The sequence below is a fragment of the Capricornis sumatraensis genome, chromosome 8 (genome assembly GCF_032405125.1).
Source record: "Capricornis sumatraensis isolate serow.1 chromosome 8, serow.2, whole genome shotgun sequence".
In the NCBI taxonomy this organism is placed as follows: Eukaryota; Metazoa; Chordata; class Mammalia; order Artiodactyla; family Bovidae; genus Capricornis; species Capricornis sumatraensis.
The window spans coordinates 17,823,160-17,846,240 of NC_091076.1; the positions used below are offsets into that span (position 1 = coordinate 17,823,160).

Sequence of the window (23,081 nt, forward strand, 5' to 3'; positions counted from 1 at the left end):
AGGCCAAACAACTACAAGGGATGGATTGCAAACCCACACATCAGCGGATAATTGGATTAAAGCTTTATTGAGCAAGGCCCTCCCCACCAGAGCAAGACTCAGTTACTCCCATGCCAGTCCCTCCCATCAAGAAGGTTACACAAGCCTCTTAGCCTCGTCCATCAGAGGGCAGACAGAAGAAGCACAGTCTCACAGCAGCTAAAACAACAACCATATTACAGAAAGTTAATCACAATGAAAAAGCAGAAAGTTTATGTCCCAGATGAAGGGACAAGATACAGCCCCAGAAAAACAACTAAATTAAGTGGAGATAGGCAACCTTCCAGAAAAAGAATTCAGAATAATGACAGTGAAGATGATCCAGGATCTCAGGAAAAGAATGGAGGCGAAGATTGAGAAGGTGTAAGAAATGTTTACCAAAGACCTAGAAGAACTAAAGAACAAACTGAGATGAATAATATGCTAGAAGGAATCAATAGTGGAATAACTAAGGCAGAAGAACAGATAAATGACCTGGAGGACAAAATGGTATAAATCGCTGCCGCAGAACAGAATGTAAAAAAAAGAATGAAAAGAAATAAAAACAGCCTAAGAGACCTCTGGAACAACATTGAATGTACCAACATTCACATTATAACGGTCCCAGAAGGAGAAGAGAGAATGGACCTGAGAAAATATTTGAAGAGATAATAGCTGAAAACTTCTCAAACATGGGAAAGGAAATAATCAGCTAAGTCTAGGAAGCACCAAGAGTCCCAAGAAGGATAAACCCAAGGAGGAACACACTGAGACACATGGTAATCAAACTGACAAAAATTTAAAAAGATTAAATATTTTAAAAGCAAGAAAAAAATGACAAATAACATACAAGGGAACTCCTATCAGGCTATCAGCTGATTTCTCAACAGAAACTCTAAAAGCCAGAAGGGAATGGCGAGATATATTTAAAGTGATGAAAGGGAAGAACCTACAACCAAGAATACTTTACCCAGCAAGACTCTCCTTCAGATTTGATGGAGCAGTCAAAAGCTTTCCAGACACGCAAAAGTTAAGAGAATCCAGCACCACCAAACCAACTTTACAACAAGTGCTAAAGTAACTTCTCTAAGCAGGAAACAGAAGGAGAAGGAGAAGACCTACAGAAAATAAACCCCAAACAAATAAGAAAACGGTAATGGGATCATACATATCGATTATTACCTTAAATGTAAATAGACTAAATGCACCAACCGAAAGACATAGACTGGCTGGGTAGATGAAAACATGTGCATTTATACACTTCCACTTACCAGATCACTCTGCTTGAGCCACCTCCCTCAATTGTATGTAATTATCTTATATTGTTAATCATATTCCCATCATGGCTTGCAGTTGTAATTATCTTTTATTTTTTGTCTGGCTATTGATTGTGAAAACTGATAAACATCTTTTACTTATTGTGATTATATAACTATTACTCACTTAATACCATTTTATCTTGATTGGTCAACAGAAAAATAATAGAACTCTATATCAACAAAAGTGAAAGTTGTTCAGTTGTGTCCAACTCTTTGCACCCCATGAATTATACAGTCCTTGGAATTCTCCAAGCCAGAATACTGGAGTGAGTAGCCTTTCCCTTCTCCAGGGGATCTTCCCAACCTACGGATCGAACCCAGGTCTCCCACATCGCAGGCGGATCTTTACCAGCTGAGCCACAAGGGAAGCCCAAGAATACTGGAGTGGGTAGCCTATCCCTTCTCCAGGGGATCTTCCTGACCCAGGAATCAAACCGGAGTCTCCTACATTGCTGGCAGATTCTTCACCAGCTGAGCTATCCGGGAAGCCCTAAACTAGGATGTAATAGAAAAACCTGTAATCACTTTTTTAAATTAAAAAGAGTAGCAGTTGGATATTTCGTAGACTGTTCCTCAGAGTTCTCTGATGTCTTCTAATGATTAGACTTGTGTCAGAGATTTTAAGGGGGTGGCTGGGCAAATGCCACAGAGGTACAGCGCCCTTCTTATCATATCACCATGACATGTCATTGATAATGCTGCCTGGGTCTCTGGGTTTCGGTGATGGCTTCTGGGTTCCTACCCTGTGAAGTTACTCTTTCTCCTTAACACCATTGGAGGTTCAGCCAGCCTACCTCAAGGAGAGGGGTGTTAGACTTCCCCTCCTGCAGGGCAGAATATCAAATAATCTGTGTTCATATGTAAAACCACCACAATAGCTATTAAATATTTGGGGGATCAGATATTCTGAAACTGTCCCCATGTTCTGTTTCTCCTTAAAGTTTTCCCACTAATTTTGGCAACCATCAATGGATCTTGCCTGAAGCAACTATTACTCTGTTATTCTAAAGATGGTTTTCTGTTTCCCTCTTTCATTCTACATTATTAATTGGGATTCTTCCATAAATAAAGTGCTCTCTGTCCCATCCATTTGCGCATTCATTAGCTTATGCATATCATATGGACTCGTGGATATTTATTTTATTCTTTGTGTTGTAACACAGTCTGTCATTTATTTTTTGTGCTCAGATCTTCCAGCTTCAGTCTTTGGAAGCTCTTTCAATTTGGCTCCTGGTCCTTTGATATTTTTGTTTGTTTGTTTTCACACTTCCTCACTTTGTGGCACTACAAGATGTTCCCGGCTTATCTTGTAATATTTTCCCCACCCCAGCCTCAGAATTAGCCATTTGTCCAAGGAGTTCTAGTTCCCTTCACCGGGGAATGGTATTTAGAAATCAGGATCTGAGTACTGAGTGTGTTCTTTGTTGTGGAGGTGTCAGGACTTCTAGGCTCTTGGTAGACGGGGCCAGGAAGTGTGTGTGTTTATAGTGACCCATATATGCACACACGTTTGTATTTGTTTCTGTACTTGTGTATATGAAATAAACATTAGTTTGTATCAGTGCCTCTGACTGATCTAGCACTACAGAGCTATTTCTGGCTTCCCCCTTGCATATTCATAACTTCTTTTTTTTTTTTTTTCTGACAGTGAGGAATTTGGCCCTCATTATTGATGGTGGCCCTAATAGTTTTTATTTGTTCAACCCAGTTATATGTGTCAAGTATTTTCAGAGTTGCTCACCTTACTGCTGTGATGTAACTTTATCAACTAGAGTGCAGTGTTTGTGCAGCGTTCTTCTCTTAGCCTTGTTATATCCAGTCAGAACATATTTTCCAAAGTTATTTTTGTCAATTCCTTTCTTCCCCTCCCCCTTAAGTGAGGTTATTTTACTCGTAATACAGTTAGTTTCATTTGCCAGAGTCTGCATTCCATCCTGGTTCCCAGGACATCTTGTATGATATATATATATATATATATGTTTATGCATATATGTTTTTGTCGGCATTGGGTCTGAGTCGGAGCACGCCGGGTCTTCACTGTGTCACACAGCTCTTTCATTGCAGCGCATGGACTCTCCATACGCAGTGCACGGGGCACATGGGATCTCATGATCAAACCCGCGTCCCAGGCGTTGCAAGGTGGATTCTTGACCACTGGAGCAACCAGGGAAGTCCCTGTACTGTTCAGTGTTCATGAAGTATAAAGCTCACTCTTCGTGGTATCTGGTTCTGCAGGGTTTGGTGAACACTTGGCCACGGATGCACCATCACAGCACCACACCCTGTTACGTCTTATCAGGCAGCCCCTTACCTCTTTTTTTTAAAAGTGAAGTTATTTATTAGAATAAATGATTTCATGGGTGCTTATAGTGTATTTTTTTCTTTTTTTCTACCAAAATAAAACACGTAATGCTAAAGCATTTCTTCAGAGTGGCTTTTGACATGAAATACTCTGCAGGTCAGCCGGGGCTGGAGTCCTTGTTTTGTTAGGTTGAAATTGTTAGCAAAACAAGTGAAGACGACCATGGGTTTACTCGATTTTTGTCCCAGAATGATAGTGTCTTTGATGTAGCTTCCCAGGGAAGAATTTCCTCTCTAGACAGGCATGTCTGATTTTCCTGTCCCTGGTGGAGCAGGTGAAGCCCAGTTAAAAAAATCAGACCGAGGCCACCCCTGAAGATGTTTCAGCAATCTCTCTTGCTGACTGTTGGCCTGTATTCCATTTCCTCTTCTATCTACTTTTTTTTTTTCAGTTTTGCACTTTTTCCCTTTTTCTATGTTTATTTTTATGCACATTTATATAGTAAAGTTTATGTATTTTGTCCTGACTGTGCCTCTGTCTCTAAACTCTAGATTTTTCTCTCATACTTCCCTGTTTCTGTCTCCTTACAACTAGCTTTAATGTAAAATTTAAAATATTTATTTTTTTTGCATTGGCTGTATTTATTGAATGTATAATCTGGTCTGAACTTAAAATATAAGTAGATTGAATGTTTCACTCTTTGTTAAGATAAGAAAAAGCAAATTAAATTGCTTCACAATAATTTGTTTATTATGTGTATAACTCAGACGTCATCAGTAGAAAATGGTTTTCATACACTCGTGTTACAGAATAGAATGTGTTCTTCCACCTGAGGTCCAGCAGCATTAAAACCAGTGTGCACAGACCCCTCCCCCTCCCCACCCCAGCACCTCCACCCCCACCCTGGCTGTGCCCCCCTTCCTCTACCCTTCTAGGCCAACCCCCCAGGCTCTGGTTTACTGGGTGGTTTAATGCTGAGGGACATACAGGACCCAGCCATTCCTCCTCCCCTTCGCCAGGTTGCCCCCCTCAGCTTCCTTTAGTGAGGGGACTCCTCCCACTGTGACCCTGGAAGAGCTCCCTGGACTGTGTGAACCCCTCTGCCTGAGAAGGGAGGGTGAGGGGAGGGCTCCCTCCAGGGCATTAGCTCTTCAGACACTGTCCAGGTTACCGCTTGATGGACTTTTCATCTGCTGTGACCTGGCCTGGTTAGTGGGAGCTGTGGTCAGGAATCCTCTATGGCTTTGGCCTGGAGATGAGTTAAAGGAAACAGCAATCTGAATTGGCGTCAGCAGTGCCTTGCTGACGTCTTACTGCTTAGCGGAGCCCAGGAGCAGGATGTGATAGTGCTGAGGCTCTGTCTAGAGTCACGGAGGTATACATGCTGTTCCTAATAAATCTGGGATTCAAGACAAGATGCTCTGTGGCCAGGGTGTGAGTCAGGGCCCCCCAGAGAAATGGAGCAAACAGGGTGTGTGTGAGTGGCTAGAACAGAATGCATTTCCTTTACGTATGTATGTTCTATACACATACAGAGATTTACTGTTAAGAACTGGCTCATGTGGTTATGGAGGCTGGTGAGTTGAAACTCTGCAGGGAAGGCCTGCAGGCTGGAGACCAGAAGGGTTGAGGGTGCCCTCCTGCCTGGGAGACTAGCATTTTTGATTTGCTGGTGCCTCCTGACTGATTGGATGAGCGCTGCCCACCCCACACCCACATTACAGAGGACAGTGCAGTTAAAGTCCACAATTTAATACTAATCACAGGTGGCACTATTGGTAAAGAACCCGCCTCCCAATGCAGGAGACTTAAGGAATACAGGTTCTATCCCTGGGTCGGGAAGATCCCCTGGAGAAGGGAATGGCAACCCACTCCATCCAGTATTCTTGCTTGGAGAATCCCATGGACAGAGGAACCTCGGGGGCTGTAGTTCATAGGGTCGCAAAGAGTCAGACACAACTGGAGCAACTTAGCACACACACATACAAACACAAACACTCTCAAGTTGACACTTGGACCATCACAGTCGGATTTATTTGGAACTCCATGGTGCTTGGTTGGTTCTCTTCATACTTGATTTGTAAGGGTCTCTTTGGATAACCATTTAGTTGAGCCAGAGTAACAACAGACCAGCTTTAACCAGAGCTTCAGCTGCCTGTGTTCTCATCAGAACCCTCTGCAGTGTGTCTGGAAAATATCACTGACATGGACCTTCTCCCCCTGCTCCTAAATTCCTGTAAAACTTGCTTAAGGAACTGAAGCAATGTTGAAAACGTGCTGTGATGGGAGGCCTTCTTCCCGGGACAGGCCCTGCTCAGCAGGCACACAGGCGTGGTCTCGAAGGGCGGATGTGCAGCCTTCTCACTGGAGGGCCTGCACTGCTGTTTATATTTAACCCGGAGTCCTGGGACCTGCGAGGCGGCTCGCAGTGGAGCCGCTGTGCGCCCGCGCGGCCCCAGGCCCGCTCGCTGGACTGGACGGAATGTCAGCAGCTAAATATAACTCTTTACAGACACACGCAGGCAGGCGAGTCCCGAGTGAGCCAAGCATCCGGCTTTAGTGGAAACATTTTCTAACAGAGTCGCTTTCCCCTCTCGGTTTACAGTAATGAATGTAAACTCAGATCAGTGTAATTTTTCATTGAGAGCTGTCTGCAGTTAAGATGGTTGCAGGCACTCAGAAGGCAAAAGGAAGGCCCCTGCCTGGCCTGGCCCAGGAGCCAGCAGGCCTGTCTTGCTCTTCAGATCGGTTTTGTTTCCACCAGAGGAGAAGACAGGCAGTTTGCTCTTCGACACCTGATGTGTATGGATATGGGTTGGGTGGTGCCTTTGGGGTTTCATCTTCCCTCTGTTTCAGACTGCATCAGGACACAGGCACTGGTGTGGGCTCCGGGGCAAGTGTCCAGAGCAGGGCACGCTCTGTGGAGTTGGCTGCCTGCGGCCGAGATGGCCTTGCCTCAGCAGCTGCTTCCAGCTCACAGTCTGCCTTTCTGCGACTGTTTTTTATTGTTATCAGTTCTTTCGGCCTGGGGATCCGGAAGCACTTGGTAGCCAGTGATTCTTGAGAAAGCAAAGGGGGAGCAAGCCGAGTCCTCACACCCAGCAACATGCCTGTGCTTCTGGGGACCGGGCTCTGCACTTGGGGTGGCCCTGACTTGACATGAGGGGTTTGGAGAGACATAGACCCGGACCCTTCCCAGCCTGCTGAGTTAGAATTCGGGGTATGTGCTCTCGGGCCAAGGAGGTGGAGTGGGAAGTGGGCTTTTAAATGGGGCCCTGAAATAATCCCCCCGCAGCCTGCCTGGCGTCAGACCCCCAGGCCTGGGGGTCTCACAAAACGAAGTAGAAATATGTACTTGCTGCTCAGAGTTGTGGCATTGTTCCAGACCAGGAGAGCGACGCAGGTGTCTGGGTGGTGGGGGACGGGGACAGGAGGCTGCAGGATCCAGCAAGGCCTCCTCCCCGCCTGCCCACTCCTCTGCTCCCCAGATTCGGTGTCCCGGCTTCCCAGAATGAAGAGGGAGCGCTGGAGATGGGACACCATTGCCATGCCTTCCAGAGGCTTCCTCAAGGCTGTTTCCCTGGCCTCTTGGCTAAGAAAGGTCCTGCAGAACAGAGGAATGTGAGCGGGACTTCAGGGTCTGACTCAGGCTTCCTTCAGCCCCAGATCCTCTTCTCACCTGCTGTTGCTGCTCTCTCTGTAAATAAGGGACTGTTTGTGGAGTGAAGTAGGGACTGTGCGTTGAAACTCCTGGCTTCTGGTTTTGGTTCTGTGCTCATAGATGTGAACCAGCTGGGCGCATGGTCACCCCGCCCCCGACGGAACTTGGGAGGGGGCAGTGCGTTCAGAAGGTGCTGGAGCCAACCCACGGTAAAACCCCAGCAGCACCCGGGCCTTCCCACCCCTCTGCTTGGCTCTTTCCTCAGCAGGCTGGGCGTCAGTCCTGTTCTGAGAAAAACCCCAGCGGTTCAGTTCTCCTTCTCAGCAGGAGAATGGTTGAGCCACAAGCAGCCCCGACCCCACTTGCTGCTGGAGCGTGTCCAGGCCTTGCTCCTCCCCCTGCTGACCCTGACATGCATTCTCCATCTGGCAGCCTCGCCGCTGCCCACCCTGGTCTCTTAGGAAGAGCACCCATTTCCCTTGCAGACCACTGTCTGGAGGGGTGGGGTCCTTGTCCTTCCAGACCTCAGCCTCCTAACCAGAGGGACACTGGGACTTAGACTCCGACCTGGCCCTCTGGCTCCTACTCTGCATCTGCTGAGCTGGCGCCCCAGCCAAGGAGCAAAGACTGGTGTCCAAGCAGTGACTCGTGCAGTGAAACACCTCCATGCCCGCCCCACCATCTCTCTGGCTTATTGAATGGATGGTTGTGACCTGGAGCTCAGAGTACAGGTCTTCACGTATTCTGACCTGTGTTGTCAGCTGAGGCCCAGGGTTAATAGGAAGGCCTTCTCTGGGGATGGCAGGTTTTCCTAGAGGCCAAGTAGCCAAAGGACTCTTCATAGGTGGTCAGTGTACCTACTTAATCTTTTCACCCAAGAAAATCGGCTAAAACATTTTGAGACCATGATAACTGATTACAACATTGTTTAAACTCATGGAGAGTCAGGAGCTAGTTTTGAAAGGCATCACCATGCAAATAGCATATTTTGATTTTATCCTTTAGCTAAACTTCATGAAAATCACCATGTTGTTGTTTTTCTTATTTCACTCAAGATTGGAGAAAGCCTTTAATGTTGGGAACCACAGGTTAGATAAACAGCCGATCCAGCAAAGTGAACCCTTGCCTGGCTGGTAACTGTACCCAGAATGTCTATGCCATCCTACTGGGAAGGTACCAGGCCAGAGGGAGGAATGACAGGAAGGCCCATGTGGGTCTGGGAGACGACAGAAAGATTAACAGTGACTCCAAGCAAGATAAAATTTTTTTAAAAAAATTTTTATTGTGGTAACATTGATTTATAACATTATATAAGCTTCACATGTACAACATTATACTTCTACTTCTGTTTCCACTACAGCTGCTCACCACCAAAAGTTTAGTTTCCATCTGTCACTGTACCGCTCACCCCTACACCCGTCCCCACCCCCTCTGCAACCATTACTCTCTCTCCTTGATCTATTATCCTTTGGTTTGTTCATTTATTTTCTCATTTCCTTTGCTTGCTTTCCTATTTCACCAGAGATTGAACTCACACGGTACTTGTCTTTCTCCATCTGACGTTTCACTGGAATAACAACTCAAGTTTCATCCATGTTGTTGCAAATGGCAAGATTCCATCCTTTGTATAGCTGTGTAATATTCCATCCCACTCGGATTTATACATACACATTACCCCCACCCCCACCCCACCACACACACGTTTTATCTGTTTTTCCACTGATGGCCACTTAGTTTGCTTCCATATCTTGGCTACTATAGATAATGCTGCAGTGAACTTTGGTGTGCATATATCTTTTATAGTTAGTGTTTTGTTTTTCTTCTGATAAATATCCAGGAGTGGAGGAATTGCTCAGTCATATCTAATATTGAGTAGAACCATTTTTGCATCCCTGGATAAATCCAACTTGTTCGTGGTGTATGATCTCTTCAGTGTATTGTTACATTCAGTTTGCTAATATTTTACTGAGGTTTATTGCGTCTATGTTCCTCAGAGATAGTGGCCTGTAATATTCTTTTTGTGTGTCACCTTTGTCTGGTTTTGGTATCAGGGTGATATTGGCCTTGAAAAATCAGTTGGGAAATCTTCCCTCCTCTTCTGTTTTGGCGTAGTTTGAGAAGGACAGGTATCAAATCATTGAATGTTTGTTAGTATTTACCAGGGAAGCTGTCTGGTCCTGGACTTCTGTGTTAGGGGAGGCTTTGGTTACCATTTCAGTCTCCTTACTAGTGATGGGTCTGTTTGGATTTTCTTTCTTCATGATTCAGTCTTAGAAAGTTGTACGAATTTAAGAATTTGTCCATTTCCTCGAGGTTGTCCTGTTTGTCAGTGTGTAGCTCTTCCTGATATTCTCTTGCAGTCCCTTACAAATGCATACTTAGAAGGAAAGTCCTGAAAGCCCTGGCGTCTTTATTCTGGGGCGAAGAAAGAGAGCGCACTCTGGAAATTCTCCTCTTTCCTCTGGGTTCCTTCTGGCGAAGGTCAGACTGAGAGAAAGCCGTCACCCTGCCGTATCTTAAGAGACTTGGTTTTGGAATAGGACATCTTCCGTCCCCTGTGGCTAGTGACTGCAGCCTCCATGAAGGAAAAATCTGGCCTCAGGTGCCAGCTCTCTGCTGTTTCAGAGCTGCATCGTCTCTGACTTGACTTTTCTTTCTCCTCTCAGGCTGCATGATCGGGGCTGTGAATCTCAAATCCAGCAACCGAACCCCAGTGGTTCAGGAATTTGAAAGTAAGTACAAGGGAGGCTTGAGGCAAAGGGGCATTACTCGGCGGTCTGGCGGCCGACGCAGGACAGACACACAGACGTGCATGCCCGAGAGGCCCGTCGGCACCCCCGGTGTGCACGCGTGTCAGCACAGCACAGCTTTGGCGGCTCTTGGCAACTCGGCGGGCTCCCTGCTGGCCACCACCTGGTCCCTGGCGTGTCTGTATTTACATGGCCAAGAGCATTCTGACGTAGAAGCACAGGATGAGGGGGACGTGCGCTCTCTTTGCTAATCATCTTCATTATTTTTCTGGCTAAAATTAAATTCTCTCAGAGTCTGGCACTAGCTGGATTTTTAATCTACACGACAGACCTAAATAGACATAGCTCATAGGGTCTGGGTATACAGGTGAACCTGAAATTATTCCACGTTCACAGAGAGTTCTCTCTCTCTCTTTTTTAACCCCTTTCTCATTAGGTGTGGAACTATCCTGTATCATTACGGATTCACAGACGAATGACCCCAGGATTGAATGGAAGAAGATCCAGGATGAACAAACCACCTATGTGTTTTTCGACAACAAGATTCAGGGTATGGTCCTGTGGTCCTCCTCCTCGTACAGAAGGCCCAGGCGTGCACTTGCGGCCAAGGCTTGGCTCTGCGTGGACCTACATCTGTAGCCGGCATTGGTTTTCTGTCTGTTTTCCTATGGAGAATTCAAGCATGCAGAAGTGGTGAGGATAGGGGTGGAGCCTCCCTATAGCTGCCTCTCTGCTTCAGTAAATATCACCTCCTCAGGAGGACCTTAGTTCCCGTGCAGGCATCTCTTCGAGGTATCTAGTGAACGTTCTCTGAGGCCACCACCTTCTCATGAGCCATGACTTACAAGTTCAGTGACGTCAGCAGCAGGGGGACAGCAGTGACCACTGCATATACCCGGATGCCGATAGCACCTCGCAGGAGAGCAAGGCAGGGGTGCAGAGTTGTGTCTGACTCTCTGCAGGGGGTGCTGGGCCAGGAGCACGTGGGGCACAATGACATGGAAGCATAGGGAGCTTCATAACACACTCTGCATATAAGTTAAATAAGCAGGGTGACAATATACAGCCTTGACGTACTCCTTTCCCAATTTGGAACAATATAACTGTGTGTGTTAGGGGTTGTGCAGGGCTTGTGCTTTTGGCGTCATATCTGAGAGATCACTGTCTGGTCCAAGGTCATGTTGTTCACATCTCTTTCTTCCTAAGAGTTTGAGCTGTAGCTCATGCAGTAAGGTGTGTGTTGTGTATGGTGTGGGCTGCGAGGTCGGGGTCTAGGTCGCTCTTGCACGGGGGTACCCTGTGGTCGCAGCACTGTCTGTGGAACACTCCTTGTCTTTTAGTGCTGGGTGACTAGTTTTCTCCTTTAACGGGGAAGCCTTGGAGGGAGCCAGGCATCTGTAGGGAGCCCCTCAGTGCCTCTCCTCTCCACAGGAGACCTGACCGACCGTGCAGAGCTGCTGGGGAAGACGTCTCTGAAGATCTGGAACGTGACGAGGACAGACTCGGCCCTTTACCGCTGCGAGGTGGTTGCCCGGAACGACCGCAAGGAGATCGACGAGATCGTCATCGAGTTGACCGTGCAAGGTGGGGGTGCACACGGGGCGAAGGCCCCTTGCCGTCCACTCGGCGTTTGCTGGTGGAAAAGACCAGCTTCCTTTTCTTCCAGAGCCACGTCCCTGTGGGTGTGGCAGGACCCATAGGGGCTGGGCAGGGAGGGCTTTTGAGAGCTCCAGGTCGATTGCGGGGAGGGAAGTGGAGCTTCTGCCTCACCCCTCACAAGCCAGAGGCATTGGAAAGGCTGGGGGGTCTTCGCGGGGGCTGGGATTCCTGCTGTGGAGCAGCTTTCTCAGTGGGCTTGGGTAAAAGCAGGCCTTGCTGCTGGTTCTCATCCCTGCCCACTCTCCTCCCCCTCTCACAGTGAAGCCGGTGGCCCCGGTGTGCAGGGTGCCAAGGGCCGTGCCTGTGGGCAAGGCAGCCACCCTGTCCTGCCAGGAGGGCGAGGGCTTCCCACGGCCGCACTACAGCTGGTACCGCAACGACGTGCCACTGCCCACAGACTCCAGGGCCAACCCGCGCTTCCGAAACTCCTCTTTCGTCTTAAACCCTGAGACGGGCACTCTGGTAAGAGCTCCGGGAAGAGGTGCGGTATGGGCATCTGTGCTGTGGGCAGAGCTCCTGTGAGCAGACAGGAGACCAGAGCTGCAGACCCTAATATCAGGAGCCACCCCCACCCCCCGCCCTTTATAGACAGGAAAGCCTGTAAGCGGGTGCAGGAGGGCAGGCAGAGCTGAGGGGACAGTGGCCAAGGGGAGTGCAGGGCAGCCCGCCCAGCGCCATCCGGAGCAGAGTCGGGAGGCAGTGGGCCTCGCTCACTGGCCACACGATGACGTTGCGACACTGCTGGTGTGTGCGGGCTGCTCGTGTCGTGGGCAAGACTGAGCCACATTGTCGTGTTTGGGGACAGCCCCTGGTGGGAAGGTGGGATGGCACTGGGTCTCCCTTCACTCCTGACCCCCGGCAGGTGTTCAGCGCCGTCCACAAGGAGGACTCGGGCCAGTACTACTGCATTGCATCCAACGACGCAGGCTCGGCCCGCTGTGAGGAGCAGGACATGGAAGTGTGTGAGTGTCTGCTGAGCCTCGACCCGGGGGCTGGCGGGCCGGTCATGCTCGCTGGTGCCCTCAGCTCAGTGCCAGCTGCTCTCTGCGGGGCGCACGGGCTCCCTGGAGTCTGCCGGGTCTGGTGGGAGGACCCTCTGAAGGACTGACCCACCGGTTCTCTGCTCAACCCACAGCTTTCACTGAAGTATCCTGAACTCCATTTCTTTGGTAACTGATAGAATCATGGAAATGTAAGGTTGTGTAAGGTCTTTAGGTATTTACCCAGTCTGACCTTTTTGCAGTAAGCGGAAACTAGGGCTCACCACAGTAATTTATGCTGTTGGGGTGATTCTTCCTCTGGGCTGTCAGGGCTCAGTGGAGGGAGGCAGGGTCCAGGGCCCACCCCACCTGTGGAACCGGTCCCCAGGGGACTCCCCGGCTGCTGCCAGATTTGGGGAGCTGATCTTGGGCAGGAAGAAGATTCCTGGGCTGTGCCCCAGAGTTCCTGACCTGAGAGAGGGAGCTTGGAAACTGACATTATGAAGTCAGAATTCAAGTGCATCTTTAAGTAACCATGTGCTCACGTCCAAGAACCCTGTGCCAGACAAGGGAGAACTGCAGCAGCCCCAGCCTGGACAGCACTGGTCGATAAACCCCTGCGTGGCTTCCACTGTGCTTTTACCTGCACAAAGCGTGCAGCCTCAGGCCCCACCACTGAAGCTCGAGAGTGCAGCTGAGGGTCTCCTTGAGGGACGGCTGGCGGCTGCAAGGCCACGTTCTTACCTCCTAGTTGCCCTTTTAATGACCACTTGAAACTAAATAATCTTCAACAAAGAGAAGCCCTAGAAATTTAGGGGTTTTTCTTCCTCAGGACTCTGGCTCCTAGTTCTCCTCTGTAGGGGAGCCGTTTCTCAGTAATAAAGCTCTAGGATGTGCCCAGAGGCTTGTTACTCCCCATAGCGCAGGCCATGCTCCGTGGCTGCAGCAGCTATGGTGCAGCAGGTGGGTGTCACAGCCTGTGGGCAGAGCTGCTCCAGAACGGGGGCAGTGTTGGGAGGTGGGGGCAGCATCTTCTCACCCCTCGCCTTCTCCAGATGACCTCAACATCGGCGGCATCATCGGGGGGGTCCTAGTCGTGCTGACCGTCCTGGCCCTCATCACAGGGGGCATCTGCTGTGCCTATAGACGTGGCTACTTCATCAGCCACAGCCGGAACGGGGAAAGGTGAGCCTGTCCTGCGTGAACAGCGTGCCCTGAGCATTGCTATGGCCTGTCAGGCGTCACCCAGCTCCTCTGCTCTGTTTCAGCTACAAGAACCCAGGGAAGCCAGATGGAGTTAACTACATCAGGACAGATGAGGAGGTAAGGAAGCCTGGAGACGGTGACTCCAGCAGGGAAGATGGCATCCCCCCAAAAACCGGGCGGGTCCCTGGGAGAGAGATTTGAGTTATGTCCAGTACATGAGCCCCTCAGCATGCCCCCAGGCGGTGTGCTCGTGGGGCATTTGGTCTGCAGGCCTTGTGGCCATTCCCATCCAAGAGAGCATTGAGGGAAGTGGTGTCAGGCTCCTTTCCCACCTGCTGGCCACCCTCTAACCTGCTGTGTTGGCCTTCCAGGGCGACTTCAGACACAAGTCCTCGTTTGTGATCTAGATGGTGGCACAGCTGTGTGCACACGCAGATACCTCCATGGGGAACACTGCCAGGAGCAGCCCTGCAAGGGGCGCCGGATGGGGCTAGACACGCGCACAAAAGCTTTTGTTTTGGCCAAAGTTGACCGCTACTCCTTTCTTACTTTTTAACAAGCTACATGAATAAAAAAGTTTTCCTGGAGATGAGCAAGTCACCAGAAGGCGAGGAAGTGGCCGGGTTCACGAAGCCAACCCTGTGGGGTCTGCCGGCCTTGAGGTGGGCCGCCTGGGCTCAGGAGGCATGGTGACCTGTCCCATGGTGGGGCCATGCCAGCATGAGCATCCAAGGCTGGCAGCCAGGGTCATGACCTGAGCCTTGGCTGCAGTGACGGGGCTTCACGGTGGCCCCAGGGCCACTTCATCCCCAGGCTTTGCCAAGATAGTCCTGGTGTCCATCCGGGGGATTCTTTTTGGGTCAGCATTTTATAACAGCAGCCCAAATCAGGACAGTAAACAGCTTGTTAGAAGGAGGGATCTTCTTAGCTGTGGGAACCCTGCTCATCTATAGAGGGTCCCAGCATTGGAGAGCCTTCATCTTGTGCTGAATCTGAAATGGTACTGACATGATGTTCTGCTTTTCTATGGGTGTTTATTTTATAAAATTTTACAGTCTAAATTTTTGCTAAAGATGTATTTTGATTATTGAAAATTTCTATTTAAATTGTAAATAAGTTGTCATATGCTGTTAAATACTGTATCTTTTTTGTTTAAGTTCAACTTAAACTAGGAGCCCAAACTGCTCCTGTTCAATTGGAAACACCACTGGTGGCTTAGGAAACCTTTGAGAAAACTCCAGCTGAGTAACCTCATGGTCTATTTGTGTCTGTGCAGAAGAGACGCAGGGCTCCTGGGTGACCTTCCCTGGGCCTACCCCCACCCCTACCCCAGGCCCTAAGACACAGGTGCGCCAGCCGCACGCCTGTTGGGAGCAGTATTGGCTCCTGAGTCTCCAGGCCAGCCCTCCTGCCCTCATCCACCTGATGCCGCGACACAGGCCGTGGGCGGAACAGCTCTGACAGTACCGTTCACCTGCCGTGTAGGTCCACCCAGGATAGCGCCAAGGGGGCTGGAAGGGTGGGGTCCTCCACGTGGCCCCCCAGCCTGGCTTCCCTGGGCCCAAGTTCTGTGGCTGTGCGTGGCTCAGTAAACCCAGCAGCCCTGCTGTCAGGCCTTTAAATTCCTTCTACTTACTCATACGGGCGTCCCTTGTGCCTCAGCTGGTAAGAATCTGCTTGCAGTGTGGGAGACCTGGGTTCAATCCCTGGGTTGGGAAGATTCCCTGGGTTGGGAAGATCCCCTGAAGAAGGGAAATGCTACCCACTCCAGTATTCTGGCCTGGTAAATCCCACGGACTGTATAGTCCATGGGGTTGCAAAAAGCTGGACACGACTGAGCGACTTTCACACACACACACAACTTACTCATGCAGTTCATGGGACGGTCCAGGGCCAAAGGCAGTTTTGAAATCAAACCTGTCAACCACATTTACATTTGTTTCAAGACAGCGACCCCCACTGTCCCTCTGCCATGAAGACAGCGCAGGTTCCATCTCATCTCCCAGGAGGCTGTTGTTCAGGGTCGTGAAGCCAGCCCCTGATGATGGCAGGAAGGGTAGCCAGGCGACGGCCCAGCTGACAGTGGGCAAAGCATGAGCCTGGATCCAAGACAGTTTCCTGATGGTGATGAAGTCTTTGTCCACCCGACCCGCTGCCTGCTTCAGGGGGCGTCAGGAACACCACCCAGAGGCCTTTGTTCCTTGTGAACTGGCGTTCCTAGCCTCAGACACGCACTGCATTCACTCCCGACGTGAAGCCCTTTGGAGCAGGAGCTTCACAGAAGGTTGTGCCCGCTCATCTGTCACCGGATGGTTTTCACGTAGAAGAACATAGTCATCGTGGGGTTAAATGTTTAGTGTCATAATTTTTTATACTTTGGGTTTTTTAATTGAACACTCAAGACTGTGTTGACCTTTCTTTTCTAAGTGGTGTGGACACTCTGCCATGAGAACTGGCAGCAGCAGAAGGCAGCCCCTCATCTTGCTGGGGTAGCATCTTCTCTGAGTTTGTGACTTGAAAGCACAGACCTGAGAGGATCCTTCCTTCTCAATTCCTCTCATTGGAGAGGGAGGCACCCTCTGTCCTGAGGGCAGCTCTGGTGACTGGGTGGCCTTCTTGGACCCTAAAACCTCCACCCCGCTGCCCCATGCCATGGCTCTGACAGAGGAGAGGGGTATGAGTGTGGGTCTGGAAGGTCGCTGCCCATCACTGCAGACATGCAGACAGAAAAGGAGCCTCGGGAGATTTTAAGGTGTAAACATGGAGCCTGGAGGCCGTACCTGCCGCTGTGGCCTTGGCGTGGCTGCAGCTGCGCCCGGTGCCACAGACTTGTGCTACTAACACACCTGTACGTTGGTGTTTGTTAAACGTCATTTATAAAAGCTTCTAAAAAAAAAAAAAGGCAGCAGCTCGGCTTCTTCATTTCCCTTCTTCCTGCGTTGGGTCAGGCATGCCCTGGGTTCGAAGTGCTAGACGGAGGTGAGGGCGTTCCCTAGGGGCCACCCTCTGAGCCCGCTGTGCATACATGCGGAGTGTGCTGAGCAGACGTGCGGAGTGTGCTGAGCAGACGTGTGGAGTGTGCTGGGCAGATGTGCACACATGTCCACTCACACACGGGAAGCCGGGGGTCAGGACAGCATCCACTCTCGCATGCTACTGCCACTCCACGTGCGGCACACACACACAGAAACCCTGTGCTTTTGCTCCCACAGAACTGGCATGAAACCTGAGCCAGCCCAGTTTCTTTCTACTCATTCTTGGACAGAGCACACACCCACCAGTGTTTTAAGGAGACTGGTGGTGCAGAGGGACCTAAGGCCCCCTCCACCGCAGGGACAGCCTCAGTGGGTTAGACATAAAGCAGTGCTCCCGTTGCTCTGGTAAAATCACACGGGTTTTCTCTAAGCAGGGACCGCAGTCTATGCTAAGACATCTGCTGTGGGGGAGATGAAGACCTGAAACAAAGCTTGGGTCCCTTTTTTCTAAGGGAAAATATTTTGTTGTGTTCTTCTCAGACATTCTGTCTGTTAAATGACTACTGATAAAAGCCCTGTGGTAAAAGTACTGGGAGGCTGTACTCATGCTTAACCTTTATGCATTTGAAGAATCTTTATTATAAAGTTTGAAATTTACAAATAACAGAAAATATTATAGTCAGGATTTTGACATCAGACATAGGAAGCTATGTACTGACTATAAGGAACTGCTCACAGTGGCAGCTCCCGGGGAGAGGCAGTCAGTTGGGCTTCTAACAAGCTTGGCGGCACGATCTCTGGACTGGGTCAGAAGGGACTGGCCTGTGAGGGGAAGCATCGGCCCAGGTGAGACCATGTAGCTGATTTCCGAGCTGAATGTGATGGTCCTTGGTGAGGGGAATGGTTGGCAGAAGGTTGGCAGAGGCCTTCAGGGAGAGAAGCTGGGGCGGGGGGAGCATGAGCAGGTGTGTGTCCAGCTACGGATCCCACAGCAGTGCCAGAGCCTGGCCTCCCTCCTCCAGCTCCCCTGCAAGACTGGAAGGCTCCCCTGACCACCTTCTGAGCACCAGCGCTCACAGCCTCAGCAACTTTTTACATAGCACTGACATTATATTAGGCATTATAAGTAACCTAGAGACGAGTTAAAGTACTTGAGAGGTGGTGTGGGTTATATGCAAACACTAGGCCACTTTATATGAGGGACTTAAGCACCCATGGATTTTGCTCTTGAGGTTCACCAAGGCATTGGTTCATCACCAAGGGATGATTGTACATGTTCAGTGGAATATCTTTCAGCCTTAAAAGTGGAATGATGCTGCTTGTTACATGGATGTACCTTGGAAACCGCACCCGCCCTCCCCCACCCCCGCAAGAAATGTCAGACATAGAAGAACGAACACTGTAGGGTCCCACTTAGTGAGGTCCCTCGAGTAGGCAAATCCAGAGACAGTGGCCTGGAGGTTGCCGGGGGCCGGGTTCTGGAGAAGTAGAGGCTGCCGTTTGCTGGGGACAGATTTGTCTGAGACAGTGAACAAGTTGTGGACATAGATGGTGGTGTTGACTGCACACGTGAATGGATTGCCACTGGGGTTATACATGTGAAGGCAATTAAAACGGCAAATTTTATGCTGTATATGTTGTACCAGGATAAGCAATATTTTTAAATAGTGATGATGGTGAGGATGTGGGAAAAATGAAAAACAGTGGGAATACAAACGCAGGGCCCTCGTGTCATATTCAGTTGTAGGAATCTCCCGAGATAAAAATGCTACATTTGGTAAAGGGGAAATCTTGACGTCACCCTGACTGACTTTCTGTCTTCACTAACCTTCAGTCAGGTAGCAGAGCAGACTCCCTGATGCTCATGGTTCAAGAGTCCAAAAACCAGACCTCAGACAGGATTGCTGAGTGACATGCACTGCGGTTTATCTGTGACCACACAAGCATCGCCTTCATACCCTGTGGTCACGAATGCAGTTACACCAGTTGATGTTTTACCTGACATATTCACTGAAAGAATTCTGGAGGCCTTAAGTAAAAATCGTTAAGTAAGTTTAGTTATTAGGTATATGATTTCTGGTGTGTGGGCTTCCCTGGTGGCTCAAATGGTAAAGAATCTGTCTGCTATGCTGGTGTAAATATCAACACTTTTAAAACTGTTACATCACTTTCTTGCATCCCCAGTAGATTCCAAATGCCATACTGATTTGAGGATCATCATTTTAGAAATAGAGACATGTTCTCCAATTTATTGTTGGAATAATTATAGATTCACAGGAAGTTGCACAGGTAATACAGAGTGGTCCATGGTACCCCCACTAAGTCTAAAAACAAAACTTTAGAAAGAAAACTTTCCTACAATGAATTTTTGGTCCAGCCCAACTCTGGAAAACAGCTAGTTTCTCCCCGTGCCACAACATACAACAAGATTTTGTGCTCTTGGCCATTTGGCCCAGAGCAAAGGAAACTGATGTTCATACAAAAGTCTGCACACAAATGGATACAACAGTTTTATTCATCATAGCCCCTTGCCATGGGTGAGCATTTAAAGTGTGGGTGGATGGCCATGCACCCTCTGAGAACTTAACAGACTCAGTTTGGTTTTCTTTTCCAGCTCTAGGAGCTGAACATCCCAGGGGCCCTGTGGCACTTGCCTCATGTGGGAGATGTTGCATTCCCTTGCAGGGAAGTACCTGTGTGGGTTGGAAATCCTTTGAGGGCCTGGAAATATTAGGAATGGGACCTCAGGTGGGACCCCCCCCCCCCCGCCCCGCCCTGCCCAGGAGGGAACAGCTCTGGTAACCACCAGGGCCTACTTTGTTCCCCTGGTCTGGGGCTTTCGATGCCATCCAACTTCCCTGGGGTGTGTGTCCTGGTCTGGAGGGACTGGCTTCTGACTTCCTCTCCTCTCTGGATGTATTACTGCTGGTCCCTGGTCAGGAGAATGGTTTGCAGAAGACTAGCAAAGGCCTTCAAGTAGAGAAGCTGAGCAACGGTGGGTGCATGTCCAGCTGCAGGTCCACCAGGCCCAGGGCGGTGCCAGAGCCTGGCCTCCCTCCTCGAGCTCCCCTGTAGGACCCAACGGCTGCCCTGACTGCCTTCCAAACACCAGCGCTCACAGCCTCAGCTCCTCCCCAGCCACCTGTTGTGCCCGAGGGCCCCCTCTCACAGCTCAGAGCCCCCGAATCCCACCCTCTCTCTGCCATCCCTCCCCCGACCCCTGAAGATGCTGCCCTGCCTGCTGCCTGCTCCTTTCACTGCCACTCACCCTCCCACTGTGGTCCGACTTGGGCTTTTCACCCCAGCAGCTGTGCAAGCTACTCTGAGAACCTTTGTCTCTGGGAAGGAGACAGGCACCTCCGTCAGGGGAGTTGCAGGGTTTAAATGAGATCATTTGGGTTAAGTCCTCACTCGGTGCTCGGTCAGCACAAGGTGAGTGCTGAGGACGCAGAGCCACGACTGCCATGTGCTGGTGGGGCTCCCTCATCACCAAAGGCATCTGTGTCCAAATCCACTTGTGCTCAGAGGGCTCGCCCCTCCACCTGGGCTCCACCTGGGCTCCACCTGAGAGCGGGTACCAGTGCCCCTGGATGCCCCCACCTCGTCCCACTACCTCTGTCACCACGCCCACCAGACGGCCAGGCTCCATGCGCCCCCTGAACTGTGACCGATGGGGTCTAGGGAGAAAACAGGGCGTTGTCTGCTTAGAAACCAACGCAACAGTGACAGCACTGAGCTCACCAGTGAAGGGTGAGCCGTTAGCGTTTATCTAGCAGTTAGTGTAACATCAGGACCCTACAGGGCCTTCCCAGAACGCACCCCTGCTCCATACCCTCCGCCTGTCTTTCGTCCGTAGAAAACTTTAGTCAAAGGATAAATGTAATGAGGTGAGAAAATGCAGAAAGTCAACCAAAACAAAATCACAGTTTAACCATTAAACAAAGTCAAGGACTTTAGCTCCTCCTCAGGTGCTACAGATAATACCCTGAGCCATGTCCTTTGAGCTGTTTTTCAGAGACCGAACCCCCACCAAGCGGAAGAAGTTAACTGTATACTGCTCACAAGCACCTGGGTGGGTTGGAACCAGGTTGAGGATATTGGTTCCTGATTACTTCACCAGTCAGAAGAATGTCTGCAACCTGGTTCCACATGCCTCTTGACCCCCTTCCATCACCTGGTCTTTAAAATGTCCCCTGAAAGCCTTTGGGGAATATTTGGTGGAAAGAAGTGAAAAAGTTGGCTAAAAGTTCAACATTCAGAAAACTAAGATCATGGCATCCGGTCCCATCACTTCATGGCATATAGATGGGGAAACAGTGACAGACTTTATTTTCATTTCTGTTCAGTCTCTCAGTCGTGTCTGACTCTTTGCAACCCCGTGAACTGCAGCACGCCAGGCCTCCCTGTCCATCACCAACTCCTGGAGTTTACCGAACCTCATGTCCATCGAGTCAGTGATGCCATCCAGCCATCTCATCCTCTGTTGTCCTCTTTTCCTCCTGCCCCCAATCCCTCGCAGCATCAGAGTCTTCTCCAGTGAGCCAACACTTCGCATGAAGTGGCCAAAGTACTGGAGTTTCCGCTTTAGCATCAGTCCTTCCAATGAACACCCAGGACTGATCTCCTTTAGGATGGACTGGTTGGATCTCCTTGCAGTCCAAGGGACTCTCAAGAGTCTTCTCCAACACCACAGTTCAAAAGCATCAATTCTTCAGTGCTTAGCTTTCTTCACAGTCCCAACTGTCACATCCATACATGACCACTGGAAAAACCATAACCTTGACTAGATGGACCTTTGTTGGCAAAGTAATGTCTCTGCTTTTTAATAGGCTATCTAGGTTGGTCATAACTTTCCTTCCAAGGAGTAAGCATCTTTTAATTTCATGGCTGCAATCACCATCTGCTGTGATTTTGGAGCCCCAAAAAATAAAGTCAGCCACTGTTTCCACTGTTTCCTCATCTATTTGCCATGAAGTGATGGGTCCAGATGCTATGATCTTAGTTTTCTGAATGGTGAGCTTTAAGCCAACTTTTTCACTCTTCTCTTTCACTTTCATCAAGAGTGATGAAAGTTCCTCTTCACTTTCTGCCATAAGGGTGGTGTCATCTGCATATCTGAGGTTATTGATATTTCTCCTGACAATCTTGATTCCAGCTTGTGGTTCCTCCAGCCCAGTGTTTCTCCTGATGTACTGTGCACATAATTTTATTTTGGGGGGCTCCAAAATCACTGCAGATGGTGACTGCAGCCATGAAATTAAAAGACACTTGTTCCCTGGAAGAAAAGTTATGACCAACCTAGACAGCATATTAAAAAGCAGAGACATTACTTTGCCAACACAGGGCCATCTAGTCAAAGCTATGGCTTTTCCAGTAGTCATGTATGAATGTAAGAGCTGGACTATAAAGAAAGCTGAGCACCAAAGAATTGATACTTTTGAACTGTGGTGTTGGAGAAGACTTGAGAGTCCCTTGGACTGCAAGGAGATCCAACCAGTCCATCCTAAAGAAAATCAGTCCAGAATATTCATTGGAAGGACTGATGCTGAAGCTGAAACTCCAATACTTTGGCCACCTGATGTGAAGAACTGACTCATTTGAAAAAACCCTGATGCTGGGAAAGATTGAGGGCAGGAGGAGAAGGGGACGACAGAGGATGAGACGGTTGGATGGCATCACCGACTCCATGGACATGAGTTTGAGTAAGCTCTGGGAGTTGGTAATGGACAGGGAAGCCTGGTGTGCTGCAGTCCATCGGGTAACGAGCCAGAAACGACTGAGCGACTGAACTGAACTAAAAGCCTTTGGGGAACATTTGGCAGAAAACAACTAAAATCTGTAAAGCAATTATCCTTCAATTAAAAAAAAATCAGAAAAAAAAAAAGGCTTTGGGGCCTCTGAGTCCTTTAAGCACAAGCTGCCTGAACTTCTGGCCAGGTCCTACAATAAATGCTGAACTTTTCTTCCAACAACCTGGCATCAATAGGTTGGCTTTTTTTAAAATTAGAGAATAATTGCTTTACAGTGTTGTATTGGTTTCTGCAATACAGCAACATAAATCAACCACAAGTATACCTACGTCCCATCCCTCTTGAACCCCTATCCCACCCCTCTAGGTTGTCACAGAGTACCGAGTTGAGCTCCCAACATGGCTTTATTGATTCCCCCACCCCCACCCCTACCCCAGCAGACCCAAGTTTGGTTTGGTAAC

At 49.4% G+C, this 23,081-nt stretch overlaps 1 protein-coding gene across 3 annotated transcripts in view; it reads left to right on the top strand.

The window, feature by feature from the left end:
* JAM3 (junctional adhesion molecule 3) overlaps window positions 1-16,749 on the top strand; it is a 32,330-nt gene extending 15,581 nt beyond the window's left edge. Inside the window, exons 2-9 of one of the 3 annotated variants that reach the window (XM_068976141.1) lie at window positions 9,967-10,032; window positions 10,487-10,600; window positions 11,482-11,634; window positions 11,969-12,171; window positions 12,572-12,671; window positions 13,745-13,874; window positions 13,958-14,012; window positions 14,267-16,749. In XM_068976141.1, coding sequence (XP_068832242.1) covers window positions 9,967-10,032; window positions 10,487-10,600; window positions 11,482-11,634; window positions 11,969-12,171; window positions 12,572-12,671; window positions 13,745-13,874; window positions 13,958-14,012; window positions 14,267-14,302 — 857 coding nt within the window. In that variant the 3' untranslated portion in view covers window positions 14,303-16,749. The remainder of the gene's footprint in view (window positions 1-9,966; window positions 10,033-10,486; window positions 10,601-11,481; window positions 11,635-11,968; window positions 12,172-12,571; window positions 12,672-13,744; window positions 13,875-13,957; window positions 14,013-14,266) is intronic. The other 2 variants (XM_068976143.1, XM_068976142.1) reach the window with 2 other exon arrangements.
* Window positions 16,750-23,081: the final 6,332 nt, after the last annotated feature.